The sequence below is a fragment of the Mastigoproctus giganteus genome, chromosome 14 (genome assembly GCF_048544385.1).
Source record: "Mastigoproctus giganteus isolate SK-2022 chromosome 14, ASM4854438v1, whole genome shotgun sequence".
NCBI classification, from domain to species: domain Eukaryota; kingdom Metazoa; phylum Arthropoda; class Arachnida; order Uropygi; family Thelyphonidae; genus Mastigoproctus; species Mastigoproctus giganteus.
The window spans coordinates 22044025-22060151 of NC_143588.1; the positions used below are offsets into that span (position 1 = coordinate 22044025).

At 36.2% G+C, this 16127-nt stretch overlaps 1 protein-coding gene across 3 annotated transcripts in view; it reads right to left on the reverse strand.

Annotated features, from left to right (window-relative positions):
• LOC150075010 (methylosome protein WDR77-like) overlaps positions 1-16127 on the reverse strand; it is a 136854-nt gene that overhangs the window by 54891 nt on the left and 65836 nt on the right. For all 3 annotated transcript variants that reach the window (XM_090388925.1, XM_090388924.1, XM_090388923.1), the window contains 2 exons: positions 13102-13154; positions 4377-4447 (listed from right to left, as the gene is read on the reverse strand). In XM_090388925.1, coding sequence (XP_090245051.1) covers positions 4377-4447; positions 13102-13154 — 124 coding nt within the window. The remainder of the gene's footprint in view (positions 1-4376; positions 4448-13101; positions 13155-16127) is intronic.

Below are 16127 nucleotides of genomic sequence, written 5' to 3' on the forward strand. Positions count from 1 at the left end.
CGATCAATTTGGCCCTGGAGAGATTGTGCAAGGCTCAAGGGGTAGAATTTTTCTTAGCCTGGTCTGTGCTTGTTAACTCTACAGGGATGGGATACACTTAAATAGAAAGGGTGCAAGAATATTTGCTGATGCTATCAAGGCAGAGTTAGGTGACTCGGAAAACTGCTAGCTTGGGGAGATACACGGACTAATAGATTAACAGTAGCCACGGGCAGAGGTGAAAGTGATTCTTGCACTACTTCTATTGAAGGCGACTCCGTAGCCAGGTCGGAAGGAGCAGCAGTGCATAGCACATGCTTCTTGATTAGAGCGGGGTTCAAGCCCGTCACCACCAAATACGGAGGATGCGGAAAGGTCAAAGGAATGACCACCGCATATTCCCGAAGCATTATGGCCTTAGTTGCTAATGCTCCTAAAAAAAAACAAAAAACAAAAAACAAATTACAAATAACTTATATTGAAATGCAATTGAAATGCAGCCTGGAAAGCAAGGCAATGGGAATTTCCAGGACTGCTGGGGATCATAATGGAACAAATAAATACATGGGCTGTGTTAGGGTAACTAAGAATAGAAACAGGTGCATGTATACTTGCATGTACACCAATGCTAGGAGTATAGTTAATAAATTCGATGAGCTTGAAGTGCTAGTCAAGACATCAAAAGCAGATATTGTTGGGATATCAGAGACATAAGCAGTGCAGAACTGGAATTTAGGAAGTACAATGTGTACAGAAAGGATAGACAGGAAGGGAGGAGGGGTTATGCTGTTAGTTAAGAAGCACATAAATTCTAAGGAAGTGCTTCCAATTGATGTTGGTGGACAATGCAACGTTGAGTCTGTTTGGTGTGACATAAGCACTGGGAAAGGAAAAATGAGAGTAGGTGTGTGTTACAGGCCTAATGAATCTGATGAGTATAATGAGAATTTGTGCAGAGAAATAGAGTGGGCCAGTAAATTAGAGTGTCTTATAATGGGGGATTTTAATTTCCCGGATATTGACTGGAATTTGTGGGTTGGTCACTCACACACTAGCAAGGCTTCTGTGGATTTATTGGATGACTGTTTTCTACAGCAGCATGTTCGGGGGCAACTAGAGGGAGTAATACTCTTGATCTGATTATCAGTAATGATTCTTCATTCATCAAGAATCTGAATATAAAGAAACCACTAGGTGGCAGTGATCACAGTGTGCTAAAGTGGGATTTACTTAAAGAGGTAACTACCATCAAGGGTAAAGGGAAGGGTTTCTGCTTTCGTAAAGGTGACTACGGTGGAACGAACTGATGATGTTACCAACAGCAAATTCAAAATGGGAATCATTCAAAGAATTATATCTTGGAAGTTACTAGGCTTTTTTATAGCAACAAAGAAATATTGTTCAAGATTTAGGCCTAAATGGATGTCAGATGAACTAATTAGACACGTGACAGAGAAGAAAAATGCATGGGATACATATAAATTAACATGTGACACAGAAGCCTATGATAGATATAAGCTGGTCTGTAACCAAGTTACAAAGGAGATTAGGCAGGCAAAGGCAGATTACGAGAAATCTTTGGCAAAGGATGCAAAGAAAAACAACAAAGAGTTCTTTACCTATGTAAAATCTAGAAGGAAAGGGATGAATCAGATTGGTCCACTTGATATCGATGGCTCAAATGTTGATGATCCCTCTATCAGGTAGCTAACAAACTAAATTAATATTTTGCATTGACATTCACACACGAGGAGTTATTCAGGGAGGGGAATGTCAGAGGTGTATTCAACTCTAACAGTAAGCTAGATAATCTTGTAATAACTGAGAGTAAAGTGGAGGAGAAATTGTTGAAGATAAATACAAGAAAGGCACCTGGGGTGGATGGAATCTATCCAATTATATTAAAAGAGGTGGCAAAGAAAAGTAAGGAAACCCTTAGCCATAATTATGAGAGCTTCCCTGGACTCTGGGAAGGTACCCATGGACTGGAGATGTGCAAATGTGACCCCAATTCACAAAGGAGGATTAAAGGGAGACAGGTAATTACAGACACGTTAGTTTAACTTCTGTTCCAGGGAAATTAATGGAGGCACTGGTTAAAGAAGCATTGCAGGATCATCTAGACAAGACTTCAGTTATAGCTCGGACAGAGCATGGGTTTGTTAAGGGGAAGTCTTGTCTGACTAATTTGATTGGATACTATGATGTAGTCACAAAGGAACTGGATGCAAAGAATAACTTTGATATCATATATTTGGATCTTAGAAAAGCCTTTGATACTGTTGCACATGGAAGACTGCTGCACAAACTGGACCAGCGTGGCATTGGAGGCAAATTGCTGCTATGGATAAAGGGATGGTTGAGTGGGAGAAGACAGAGAGTAGTAATCAATGGACACTACTCATTGTGCACTAATGGTATTAGTGGAGTTCCTCGGGATTCAATGTTGGGTCCATTGTTGTTTTCTGTATTTATAAATGATATTGATGATGGTATATCAGGCTTAATGTCCAAGTTTGCAAACGACACGAAGGTTGACAGGGTTGTTAATGACACTAATGACAGTACACTGCTGCAACAGGATCTAGAAAAGTTGAGCAGATGGGCTGAGAGGTGGCAAATGAAGTTTAACATTGACAAATGTAAAGTACTACATAGCAGTAATCCTAGAGTAACGTATAAACTCTGTGGTACCACACTGACAGTGGTAGAAAATGAAAAGGACTTGGGGATAATTGTGTAGGCAGATATGAAGTTTTCTCAGCAATGCAGACGGTCTGCAAGAGTAGCTCATGGTGTCTTGTCAATGATATACAGGAATTTTTCTAGCAGGGATAAGGAGGTGATTATCCCCTTGTATAAGGCAATGGTCAGACCACACTTTGAGTACTGTATACAGGTCTGGAGGCCTCATTTTAAGAAGGAAGTAGAGCTGTTGGAATGAGTACAGAGAAGGGCAACAAGATTAGTGAATGGAACAAAGGGTTGCTCTTATGAAGAAAGGCTTAAGTTTGCAAATTACAGTGTCTGGAGACTAGACACCTGCGAGGTGATCTGATTGAGGTGTATAAAGCCTTGAATGGTTTGAGCATGTTCAATGCTGATGGGATTCTTCCTCTTGCTCAGAATAATCACCTGAGAGGGCATAAATTCAAATTGAGGAAAGACTGTTGTAGGATAGATGTGCGGAAGTTCACCTTTAGCCAGCGGGTGGTTGATTGCTGGAACAAACTTCCATCTGTCGGTTGTAGAAGTTGATAGCTTAAATAGATTCAAGGCAGAACTTGACAAACATTTGGAGCGAGTGGATTGGTGAAATAAGGGGTTTTTTTTTTTTTTTTTTGGTTGATGCTATATAAGCTTGCTTTCTTGCATCATGTGCCTTTGCTAATGCTAATCTGTTTTCTTGGAGGTACTCGAGTTTATGGCCTTTAAGTACTGAGTGTTCTGGGAACATTGGTGTCCAGTATGTCTGATCTGGAGTTTAGTTAAAATTTCCTCAGCTGTAGACAGTTTCAGTTCATTATAGTATTAGAAGTCTTGTTAATTACTCTTTTGATATTTCACTTTAACTTAGTTAAAAAAAATATTGCTATGTCAACCTGTGTTAATTTATTTTGTACATGTATGTACCGAAGCCTGAGGAGGGATTTAAATATAGAAATGTACACTCAGCCAATTTTAGGTCTAATTATACCAAGTTATTCTTGCACAGCAATACAATTGTGGAAAAAGCTTCATTAAATAATCTTACTTAATAATGATCATTATTTTTATTTTGAACATCCATGATCTCTTGGCTTACTTTTTTTTTTTTTTTTTTAATATATCATATCTAATAGCAAACATGGTCTAAATATAAAAGCACATCTTGAACTATGTATATCTGTACATATTGTACAAACTACAAAACCTCTATATAAATAACCTTGAAATAATCACACAAATGAGCAAATTGGGTTGTTTTTTTTTCTGCCGTCTTTAAATGAATCCTAGTTGTTGTACCAATGTTGTTTGCAAACACGGTAACCTAAAAGTTGTTCAAAACATTTAGTGAATACTCTGAACAACTTTTACTATGGTTATCATATCAGTGTAATGATTCACATACAAATTACAAGATTCAGAAACTGAGTTCTCTATCAGCAAAGAACAGCAATACATATAATCCTACCTTGAATTTTTAACAAATTATTCCATGCCATAAAGTTACCAACCCAAGAACTCAACTGGCAGATTCTTTTCTAGTATACCAGATTTGGAAAGCTTTTTTTTTTGCAAAATACGAACCATAAAATATGCTCAAAATGTTTCTTTATCGTCTTTGTGTGCGCACGCGCACACACACACACACACACACACACACAAACACACACACTAAAAAGAAAAAGTTATACCTGACTACATGAGAGGAAGACTTTAGGCTCAACAGTACTGCACGACACTGCCCAAACAATATCACCATGAGCTATAAATTCAAAAAGTTTCATTAACAACATGTCCAGAAATATGATGGATGGGGTTTTGATGGGGGGGGGGGTTTGATATCTCACTCATACAAAGATGGTGACAATATAAAATAACAGCCTGTAACAAATTTAAATTTTATCAATAGATGTTTGTTTATTATCTCAAGTGAATACAAAATAGTGATAATCAAAATGAGTCATTTGGCAAAGTAGCAGCTGCCAATAGTGAAGACTGAAACAGTTTTGAGTCACTGAATGTCCAAAAGTTTCACTATCTATTTCTCATGGGAAATACCAACTAACTTTAAGTGAATGAATTCCAGTAAACCATGTAGTAAACCATTACAAATAAACAATTGGGGTAAAAAAAAAAAAAATGCTTGTGGTATGTGTGTTGGTCATCAGGTATACTACTGATCCACAGCACACACCAAGTAATGAGAAAAAATTAAGTTAAAGCTATCGATTAAAAATAAATGGAGTATTTGGCTGTTAGGATGACAACAGAATGATCATTCAGTAATCCCTTTCAGTTGAATGCTTGTTCCCAACACTGCCTCTAAACTCTTTAGAGTAAAGCAACTGTTCTTTTCATCTTTGTGCTTGAGGGGGGGATAGCATTATAGGAAAATATCTTCCAAAAAAAGTTTAAATATAATATTATTACAAATGGGAATAGTGGATAATTTGCCATCATCCCCCCTCACTAATAAGTCTTTACACATTCCACGTAATGACTGCATATTTTATATAATTTTTTTTTTAGATATGAATCAAGAAACATGATCATTCTGTCAGCTTATAAATTTTATTGCACATTTATTTTTTTCATTTCTTTTATTATTCATACAATACAAAAAAAAAAAAAAAAACCTAATAAAATTAAATATTAAATTAGGAAGATGTCATAAAAATATAAAACTTAGATGGCAAAAAGATTATGAGAGACTAAATAAGGCAAAACATAAAAGTACCATAAAAATTTTAAAAACATTTTTTAATATATTTTACTTAAAAACATGATTTTAGACACCATGTAACTTATCAACCTGCTCTACTTCTTGGTGTTTAGTTCGAGAAAATTCTGTCACTCGGAACTGAAATTGCAGTTGCTTTGGGCTAATTTGAAAAGCCTGAGACAAATCATTTTATTTTCACCAAATAGATTTTGTGTCAGTTCTATCTCAACAGTACTGAATACGCTATGATTTCCTATTTGAACAAGACATGCCACAATAAAATCAAATTCTTACCAAATTGTATTTGTAGCCCTGGCTGTTGATATTAGTGCAAAGCTCAGTGACTTGAGTCACTCACCAGCCATCACTAATAACAAAATCATTTCAACTGGCCAGTTTGGCCATTTTCATTTTCAACAATCTCAATGCCTACCTGCCCACTGATGTGATATAAAAAAAATAAATAAAAAAAGTCAAACCCTGAACCCGAGAAGACTTATCAATCCTAAGCTAAGCTGAAGTTGATAGTTTGATGGTTTATTTTAAAATACACAGACCACTGCGAACCAGTTGAAAACCTAGCTGCTTTTAATAATTCTGTATGAGACAGTTAATTAATAGAGCTCCTTAATTTACTGTTATTTTAAAATTTGACAAAGACAATAATAGCAAAGCTTAATTGATGGTACTCACCTCAAATAATCCACTTAGTTATACGGTGTTTAAGGCAAAGTTATGGAAATTCAATTAAGTTGCATAGAAATGGAATTTAAAAATAAATGGAGTAGGGATTATTAAAAACCTGTAATTAAAATTTTCCCAAAGGAAGAAGTGCACCACCTCATCTCCTGGTTGTCCTACATAAAACAGGCGCCCTCCGTAGCCAGGTGAGAAGGAGCAGCAGTGCGTAGCACATGCTTCTTGATTAGAAGGGGTTCTCTGGGGTTCGAGCCCGTCACCACCAAATATGGAGGATGCGGAAAGGTCAGGGAATGATCACCGCATATTCCTGGAGCAATATGGCCTTAGTTGCTAATGCTCCTAAAAACCAAATACCAACAACAACAACCCTACATAAATTGTTGAAAGTATGAATCATTTATTAGTTCTTCATAGTTTCAACAATTTATATAGGATAACCAGGGGATGAGGTGGTGCACTTTTTCCTTTGGGAAAAATTTAATTACAGGTTTTTAATAATCCATACTCCATTTATTTTTAAATTTCATTTCTGTGCAACTTAATCGAATTTCCATAACTTTTTCTTAAACACCGTACAATCAAGCAGATTATTTGAGGTGAGTACCGTCAGTTGAGCTTTGCTATTATTCTCTTTAATTCTGTATGCTTACAGTCACAACAAACATGTAAAATCTTCTAGCCTTGGCTATATCAAAAATAAAATGGAAATTTATTTAAGTTTGGGTAGGGAAATACCCATAGGGTTCAAATACTGAAAACCTCTCTCTCTTCTAATTGCGATTTTAATATATTCAAAAGCTGAAGGGATTTATATTAGAGCTTCACAGAGGACATTTAATAACAAAACTCTGAGAAGACTATGAGAGCAGGCTAAAATGTAATGCCTCTTAGTTCATAACCTCGGCAGGTGGCATGGCAAGTTCCAACTAGGTTTTTTTCATAACCAATAGTTTTTAGTACTTGTGAAATAGCATTTCTGTGGGCTGTCGATTTAAAAGTTACACTGTTTCAAATATTTGAGTAGCATTTCAAACAATGTTTAGTTACTGAGTTGGATTGTTGAAGAGTAATAGATTAATAGCCATGTATAAGAATAAAACTGTTGATGTCAGCACTCTTCATCAGTTAGTTTTCCACGTCAAGGGCAATGAAGTTGGTAAAGTTACTGCCAATGATCAAAGTCTAAGTGGATGGCCCATAATGCTGACTGATGAAATACAAAAAGAAAAAAAAAAATAAATAAATTGTTCATGGCAAACAGTCAGCTCATACATATAACCCTTTCTTGTGCAATATGTTTTTAATGGTATATCTGCATTCATGGCTTCTGTGATTTTTGCTTTAAATGTAATTCATAATTCAAATGCATTTGCTCTCCCTCTGCAATTTTCACAATTAACAGATGCCATGTGGTGCTTTAAACTATCATAGTTTCCCCTCTTCTGAAATTAAAACCGGTGCCTTTACCTTTAACTACTACATCTTTTTTCATCTTCCAACTAACAACTGTGTGACACTTGCCAAAGGTTCCTGATCTTTAAGCTCCGTGATATTATCTGATTTGTGAGTAATGATAAAGTCAAGAATATTCTCACCCTTAGTACTTTCTCTAATATGCTGGTACAAATAATAATCATCTAGTTTATTTTAAAATTTTGTTCGTCATGGTGAGTTTCCTCTCCCACTTATTCCAACAATTAGGGGTGGATTGAAGTCACCCATAATAAGACATTCACGTTTGCCTGCCCATTCCATCTGCATCTAGATGCTCTTGTCATACTCTTCGCAATCTTCTGGTCTGTAGATTACTCCCACTCTCATTATATCTTTGCTTCCAACTAACTCGCACTACACAGATTCTGTGCTGGCAGAAGTAGCTTTGGCGTTAGCATTCTTTTTGTGTTCAGGCTGCTTTTGATAAGAAACACGAACCCCACCACCCCTTTATTTTCCTGATCTTTCCTAAATACATTATACAAACCATAGTAGAACTTGTCATCCCAATTTCCCAGTAGCACCATGTTTCTGTAATGCTGGTTATGACAGCTAATGCTATCATAACCAGCAGTTTGATTTCAGCCATTTTATTTACAACACTCTTGACATTACTGTAGACACAATTAAGACTCAGGATTCTTCTTTAGTTTACTACCATGTCACGTCCTTTGAAGTTATTTAAGTTTGTTTCCCTAGCTTTATCTAACCATGTATTTGAAACAATGTCAAAACATTGTTTCTCAAAACATCTTGCCAACATTGGCTGTTACGGCAGCAACAAACAAGAATGCTTGAGATGTTGCAAGCATTACTTTGACCCATATCACCAGATAAATGTGGATCTATATTACGCTTCTCTTCCCCCCCCCCCAACTAGCAGTTTCCCTGAACCCTTAAGGTATCCTTCAATGATACTGGCAAAATTCCTTGCACCAACTTTTTTAAATACCATATCTACAAAATAGATGCCTTCTCCTACAAGTGTGAGTCATACTGATAAAAACTTCCCCCAGAGCCGTGCAGATTCCCTCAAGTCTTGAGTTAATACCCAAGGCTTTCAGACATGATCCCTCCTATCATGTGTAGGCAAAAATGCAGACCCATACAGCTTCTGACTTAATTTGTGGCATTTTATTTAGCATTGTTCCTATATTTATCCAACAATTGGTTAGGTCATGTTTGTTTAATGTCATTAGTCCCCACACAAATAATAACTGCTCTCTTTAGTCCCCTTGAAATCTGACAATCTTTTGGTAACATCATCAATTGTTGTTCCCGGCAAACACTCTCTGGTTCTGGTCCATCTATTTTTGTTACAAAAATTGCTATCTATTCCCCTGAGAATAGAGTCCTCCAATAAAACAATCTCCTTTAACCACAGCAGTATGCATTTGACTATTCTTTTCTGGAACCCAAATTGGTGGTTCACTACTTGGCAGGTCATGATATACCTGAGTCTCTGATGAGCTCCCAGTTACCTTTGCTTTTTTGTTTCTTCAGTGACTGAAATTCCCACAATGCACCAAGTTCTAATTTGATATTGGTATGGTTTGTCTACTAGACTGACCTTAGAATACAAGCCACAGGCATGTATTCTAAAGTCTTTTAATCATCAAACTCATGACTCGCACTGGAAATGTTGACATGCATTTCCGTCTGAGCCATGACATCCTTAGACTTTTTATTGTAAGCGAATCTTGTAACAACCATTATTTAGGTAAAATTTGAACTTAAGAAAGATTACAAAATTTAAATTTACAATATATTACAGACGTTAAATTAGCAAAAAAATACTTTAGAAAAGTTACTGATTAAAATCAAAATATTATAGAAATTAATTCCACAAAATTCTTGAAATAAAATTTAAACAAAAATTTTATCTACCAGACATCATCATCATCAGCCATTTTCAATCCACTGCAGGATGAAGGCCTCGCCAGCAACTTTCCAGTTCCTTCTTTTTTGAGCACTAGCCATCCATTTACTACTCAAAAACTCATGAATTTCATCTATCCATCTCCGCCTTTGTCTTCCAGGTTTTCTTCTAGCTCCTCTTGGGTACCATTCTGTTATTTTCTTAGTCCATCTGTCATCGTGTCTTCTAGCTATGTGTCCTGCCCAAGACCATTTTAGTTCTTTAGTTTTGATAAGAATGTCCTTTACTTGAGTTTGCTGCCTAATCCATGTGTTTCTCTTCTTATCTAACAGTCTGATTCCCAATATAATTCGTTCCATTCTTCGCTGTGTAGTTCTTAGCTTCTCTTCCATTCTTTTGGTGAGTGCCCAAGTTTCACTTCCATAAGTCATGGTGGGGAGTATACATTGATTCATTATTTTCCGTTTCAGACAAACTGGGATATTGCTCTTCAGTATGTGACTATACTTCCTGAATGCTATCCATCCAAAATTTATTCTTCTCTTGACTTCCAGCCATTTATCATTACAGCTAATAACTTGTCCCAGATAAGTATATGACTCCACCTTTTCAATTACTGCTCCTTCAATCATTATTTCCCTTTCCGTGGCATACTTGTTCATCATTACTTTTGTTTTAGCCATATTCATGTTTAGTCCAAAATCCTTACTAACTGCGCATAACTGATTAAGATTTTCCTCTAATTCTTTGGGATCGTGGCTTATGACCACAATGTCATCTGCAAATCGTAAATGGTTTAGGTACTCTCCGTTCACATTGACTCCTTTCTGCGACCAGTCTAATCTTCTGAAAGCTTCCTCAAGGGCAGCAGTAAACAGCTTCGGAGATATTGTGTCTCCTTGTCGAACTCCTTTCTCGATTTTAAATTTCCTACTGTCTTTGTCTAGTCTAATAAAGGATGTAGCACTCTCATATATTTTCTTCAAAATCATAATATATGGAGTATCTATGCCTTGTCTTTCCAGTGCCCCAAACATTGCCTTATGCTGTATGGTTATTGTTGTTATTTGGTTTTTAGGAGCATTAGCAACTAAGGCCATATTGCTCCGGGATATGCGGTGGTCATTTCCTGACCTTTCCGCATCCTCCGTATTTGGTGGTGACGGGCTCGAACCCCGGTCTAATCAAGAAGCGTGTGCTATGCACTGCTGCTCCTTCCCACCTGGCTACGGAGGCGCCTATATGTTGTATGGAGTCAAATGCCCTTTCATAATCCACAAATGCCAGGCATAATGGTGTTTTATATTCATTTGCATTCTCCATTAGCTGTGATATTACGTGAAGGTGATCCATAGTTGAGAATCCTGTCCTAAAGCCAGCTTGCTCTTTCGGTTGATTCTCATCAAGTATTCTTTCTAATCTGTTAGTAATGACCCTTGTGAACAACTTGTAGATATGGGATAACAAGCTAATTGGTCTATAATTTCCAATTTCTGATTTATCTCCTTTCTTATGCAGCAAAACTATGATTGCATTATTCCACTGCTTAGGCATCACACCTTTTCTAATGCACTTTGTGAAGAGCCTTGCCAGTTTTTGTGTTATGTCTCTTCCTCCAATTTTAACAACTCTACAGTAACTTCATCTTCCCCCGGGGCTTTCCGATTCTTCATTTTCTTCAATGCATGTTCTACCTCATCAGGAAGAATATCGGGTATGTCATATGTGTTGCTACTTTGCAATCCATCTTCCCCACTGCTGGTATCATTCCCTCACTCCTTGTATAATTCTCTATAGTAGTCTTCTGCTATTTGAATTATGCCTTCTCTGCTGTTTATAAGTACACCATCGCTATTCTTCAGTTTCAGTATCATTTGTCTTTCTGTATTACTGCTCATAGCTGCTGATTTAAATCCTTTGTTTTCCCTTAATGCTTGTTCTACCTTTCTTGTGTTAAATCTTCTTATGTCCTCTCTGAGTTTCTTTCTAATGGCTTTGCATAATCAGTATACTCAATTTTCTCCCTGTCAGTGTTTTTCTTGCTCTTCATTTGTCGTCTTCGGTTCATCATGACAAGTGTTTCTTGTCTAATTTTTTCTTCTTTGGATTTCTGTTTACCTATAGGTTTCTTGGGCTTTATCACTTTCAGAAAGTTGTAATATTCCTCGTCAATATCTTGGTCCTGAGCAGTCTGCAGAAGCTCAAACTTGTTCTTAAGTTCCAGTACATACTGCTTTTTCTCCTCCTCTGTTATCTCAAAGACCTTTGTATTATTTACTCAAGTCAGTTTTTTCCTTTCCTTTCCTACATCTATATCAAGTGTACATCTTACCATTCTGTGATCACTTCCAACATTTACCTTATTCAGGACGGTAACATCACTCACAATATCTTCTGTTAGTGAGGATGAAGTCAATTTCATTAGTTGTTAATCCATTTGGACTCTTCCATGTCCACTTTCTGTTCACCCTTTTCTTGAAAAAAGTGTTCATTACTGACATTCCTTGAGATTCTACAAATTCCACAAGTCTTTCACCTCTTTTATTTCTTTCACCAATTCCAAAATTTCCTATAGTTCCTCTTTCTGCGCTGTTTTGCCTTTTTCCAACCTTAGCATTGAAGTCCCCCATAATAATAGTGTAGTGGGTTTTCTGCTCATCTAGAAGACTCTCAATTTCAGTGTACATTTCTTCAACCTCTTCATCATCATGGCTCGATGTTGGTGCATAAATCATTATAATCTTTAGCTTGTACCTCTTAGAAATCTTGAGTATTAGTCTTGACACCCTTGGTGATGTACTTTTGAATTCCAAAATTTTGTTTTTAAAATCTTTATGGACCAGAAACCCAACTCCACCTTCACTCCTTTCACTGTTTCCATTGGTGTACAGCAGATTTCCACTTGATAAACTTATAAGTGAGTCATTTCTTCTTCTTGTTTCAGCCAAACCGATGATATTCCAATTCACATTTTCTAATTCCTTTTCCAGCTCTAATATCCTGTCTTCACCGATGAGTGATCGTATGTTATAACATCTATATCAAATCTACCAGACACCTGATGTTAATCCCCTTCAGTTATCACATCAAAGCCACTTAAAACATGTCTACTCCCTTTAACAGCCTACAGTAGTATTTATTTGAGTCTGGTGCACACTATACATAATGTGGCTGTGAGCACTGGCTGGAGGTGGGACAGGGAGGAAGGAGAGAGATGCTATAGCAGACAGAGATGATGCTATTACATATAGTCATAAGTTTATTACTGCCATTAAATAAGTAAAAGGTTTTTAAACATACCAATGTAGACAAAGACTGATACATGCATAGTAATTTTGAATGGATATTCTCAGGTGAGAATAAAACAAAAGTAACATATTCTGGAAATTAAGATGAATATGACAGAAAGAAAAAGGGTTGTATTGCTTGCTTATTTTAAAGGGGAAATGCATTTTCAGGTCGAAAGCAGAAAAGAAAAGATAGGTAATTACGGGGGAGGGTACTACTCCCACATATATCATCAAATACCCTCTTTAATATATTTCTTAAAATAATATGCTTTGTAAAAATTCTCATGCAATTTGAAAATGAAAATTAAAAAAAAAAAAAAAAAACATACCTGGTCTGTAGGTAGCAACAGAGCTCCATGTTTGCACATCCCAAATTTTTATACTAGGATTACAAAAAAAAAAAAAATAAAATAAATAAATAAAATAAAGAAAATTTATCTTAAAATGAAATAACATGAATTATAATCAATGACAACAACCTAATATTGTTCACTTATTAATGATGATTAGTAAACCTGACTCCATAATTAAATTAGATTTATGAGGATGTGCACTGTAATATATACAGGTGACCCTCTCTTAACGCTGATAATCCAACCCGAAAAAACAGAGTGCTAAGTGAATCCTTATGGGATTCACTTAACACTGTTTTTCCGGAATGAATTATCTTCATTATGGGATTCACTTAGTGAATCCCCTTATGGGATTTACTTAGCGCTCTATTTTTCCGGAATGGGATTCACTAAGTGAATCCCAAAAGAATTCACTTAGTGAATCCTTATGGGAGTGCCGCATTCCCATAAGGTAACATATGTATTTGTGAGTTGCGGTTGGTGCCATAGGATATTTCCTAATCAATAATAAACAGTAGTGAAAAGATGCACAAATGTCAGTCAAAATATTTAATATTCAAATATTTGTACATATAAAATATTCTGCATTACATACATATATAATTTTGTGGTAACTACATTACGTATCAAAATTAAACTTAATTCCAATTAAAATCATGATTTTATTGATTTAATTTAATTGATGACTTTAATCACGAAAAATGTGTCATTTTGGGTTGTACTTCGGCCCTCTTCCTGGTAAACTAAAAGGTGTTTTAATTTTAAATACCCCACAGCGTTACCACCCAACAATAAAGTCAACCGATCCTTCGCCACTTTGAAACCTGGCATGTTTTTTTGTTCTTTCAATATGAAACTTCTTTTAGGCATTCGTTTCCAAAAAAGTCCTGCTTCATCTATGTTAAAAACTTGTTGAGAAGTATAACACATAATACCCCTCTTCAATAATTTTAACAAGTTCTTTTTTGAAAGTTTTGGTTCCTTGATCTGCACTTGTGGCTTCTCTCTGGATTTTAAATCTATTCAACCAGCCCTTCATCATCATCAGCCATTTTCAATCCACTGCAGGATGAAGGACTCTCCAGAAACTTTCCAGTTCCTTCGGTTTTGTGCAATGGCCATCCATTTACTACCCAAAAACTGATGAATTTCATCTGTCCATCTCTGTTGTTGTCTTCCAGGTTTTCTTCTAGCTCCTCTTAGGTACCATCCTGTTATTTTCTTAGTCCATCTGTCATCATGTCTTCAAGCTATGTATCCTGCCCAAGACTATTATAGTTCTTTAGTTTTGATAAGAATGTCCTTTACTTGAGTTTGCTGCCTAATCCATGTGTTTCTCTTCTTATCTAACAGTCTGATTCCCAATATAATTCATTCCATTCTTCGCAGTTCTCAGCTTCCCTTCCATTCTTTTGGTGAGTGCCCAAGTTTCACTTCCATAAGTCATGGTGGAGAGTATACATTGGTTCATTATTTTATGTTTTAGACAAATTGGGATATGGCTCCTCAGTATGTGACTATATTTCCTGAATGCTATCCATCCAAAATTTATTCTTCTCTTGAGTTCCAGCCATTTATCATTATTACAGCTAATGACTTTTCCCAGATTAGGAATCTACCATTTCAATTACTGCTCCTTCAACCCTTTCTGTGACATTCTTGTTCATCATTACTTTTGTTTTAGCCATATAAATCTTTAGTCCAAAATCCTTACTAACTGTGCATAACTGATTAAGATTTTCCTCTAATTCTTTGAGATCATGGCTTATGACCACAATGTCATCTTCAAATCATAAATGGTTTAGGTACTCTCCATTCACATTGACTCCTTTCTGCGACCAGGCTAATTTTCTGAAAGCTTCCTCAAGGGCAGCAGTAAACAACTTTGGAGATATTGTGTCTCCTTGTCGAACTCCTTTCTCAATTTTAAATTTACTACTGTCTTTGTCTAGTCTAATAAAGGGGGTAGCATTCTCATATATTTTCTTCAAAATCATAATATATGGGGTATCTATGCTATTTTTCCAGTGTCCGAAACATTGCCTTATGCTGTATAGGGTCAAATGCCTTTTCATAATGTCAGTCATAATGGTGTTTTGTATTCATTTGCTTTCTCCATTAGCTGTGATATTATGTGAAGGTGATCCAGTTGAGAATCCTATCCTAAAGCCAGCTTGCTCTTTTGGTTGATTCTCATTAAGTATTCTTTCTAATCTGTTAGTAATGATCCTTGTGAACAACTTGTAGATGTGGGATAACAAGCTAATTGGATAACAGCAAAACTATGATTGCATTATTCCACTCCTTAGGTGTCATACCTTTTCTAATGCATTTTGTGAAGAGTCTTGCCAGTTTTTGTGTCATGTCTCTTCTTCCCAATTTTAACAACTCTACAGTAACTTCATCTTACCCCGGGGCTTTCTGATTCGTCATTTTCTTCAACACATGTTCTACCTCATCAGGAAGGCCATCGGGTTTGTCGTATGAGTTACTAATTTGCGATCCATCATCCCCATTTATGGCATAATTCCCTTGCTCCATATATAATTCTCTATAGTAGTCTTCTGCTATTTGAATTATGTCTTCTCTGCTGTTTATAAGTACACCATCGCTATTCTTCAGTTTCAGTGTCATTTGTCTTTCTGTATTTCTGATAATGGCTGCTGATTTAAATCCTTTGTTTTCCCTTAATGCTTGTTCTACTTTTCTTTTGTTAAATTTTCTTATGTCCTCTCTGAGTCTCTTTCCAATGGTCTGCATAACTCGGTATACTCAATTTTCTCCTTGTCAGTGTTTATCTTGCCCTTCATTTGTCGTCTTCTGTTCATCATGACAAGTGTTTCTTGACTAATTTTTTCTTCTTTGGATTTCTTTTTACCTATAGGTTTCTTGGGCTTTATTACTTTCAGAAAGTCGTAATATTCCTTGTCAATATCTTGGTCCTGAGCAGTCTGCAGAAGCTCAAACTTGTTCTTAAGTTCCAGTACATACTGCTTTTTTTT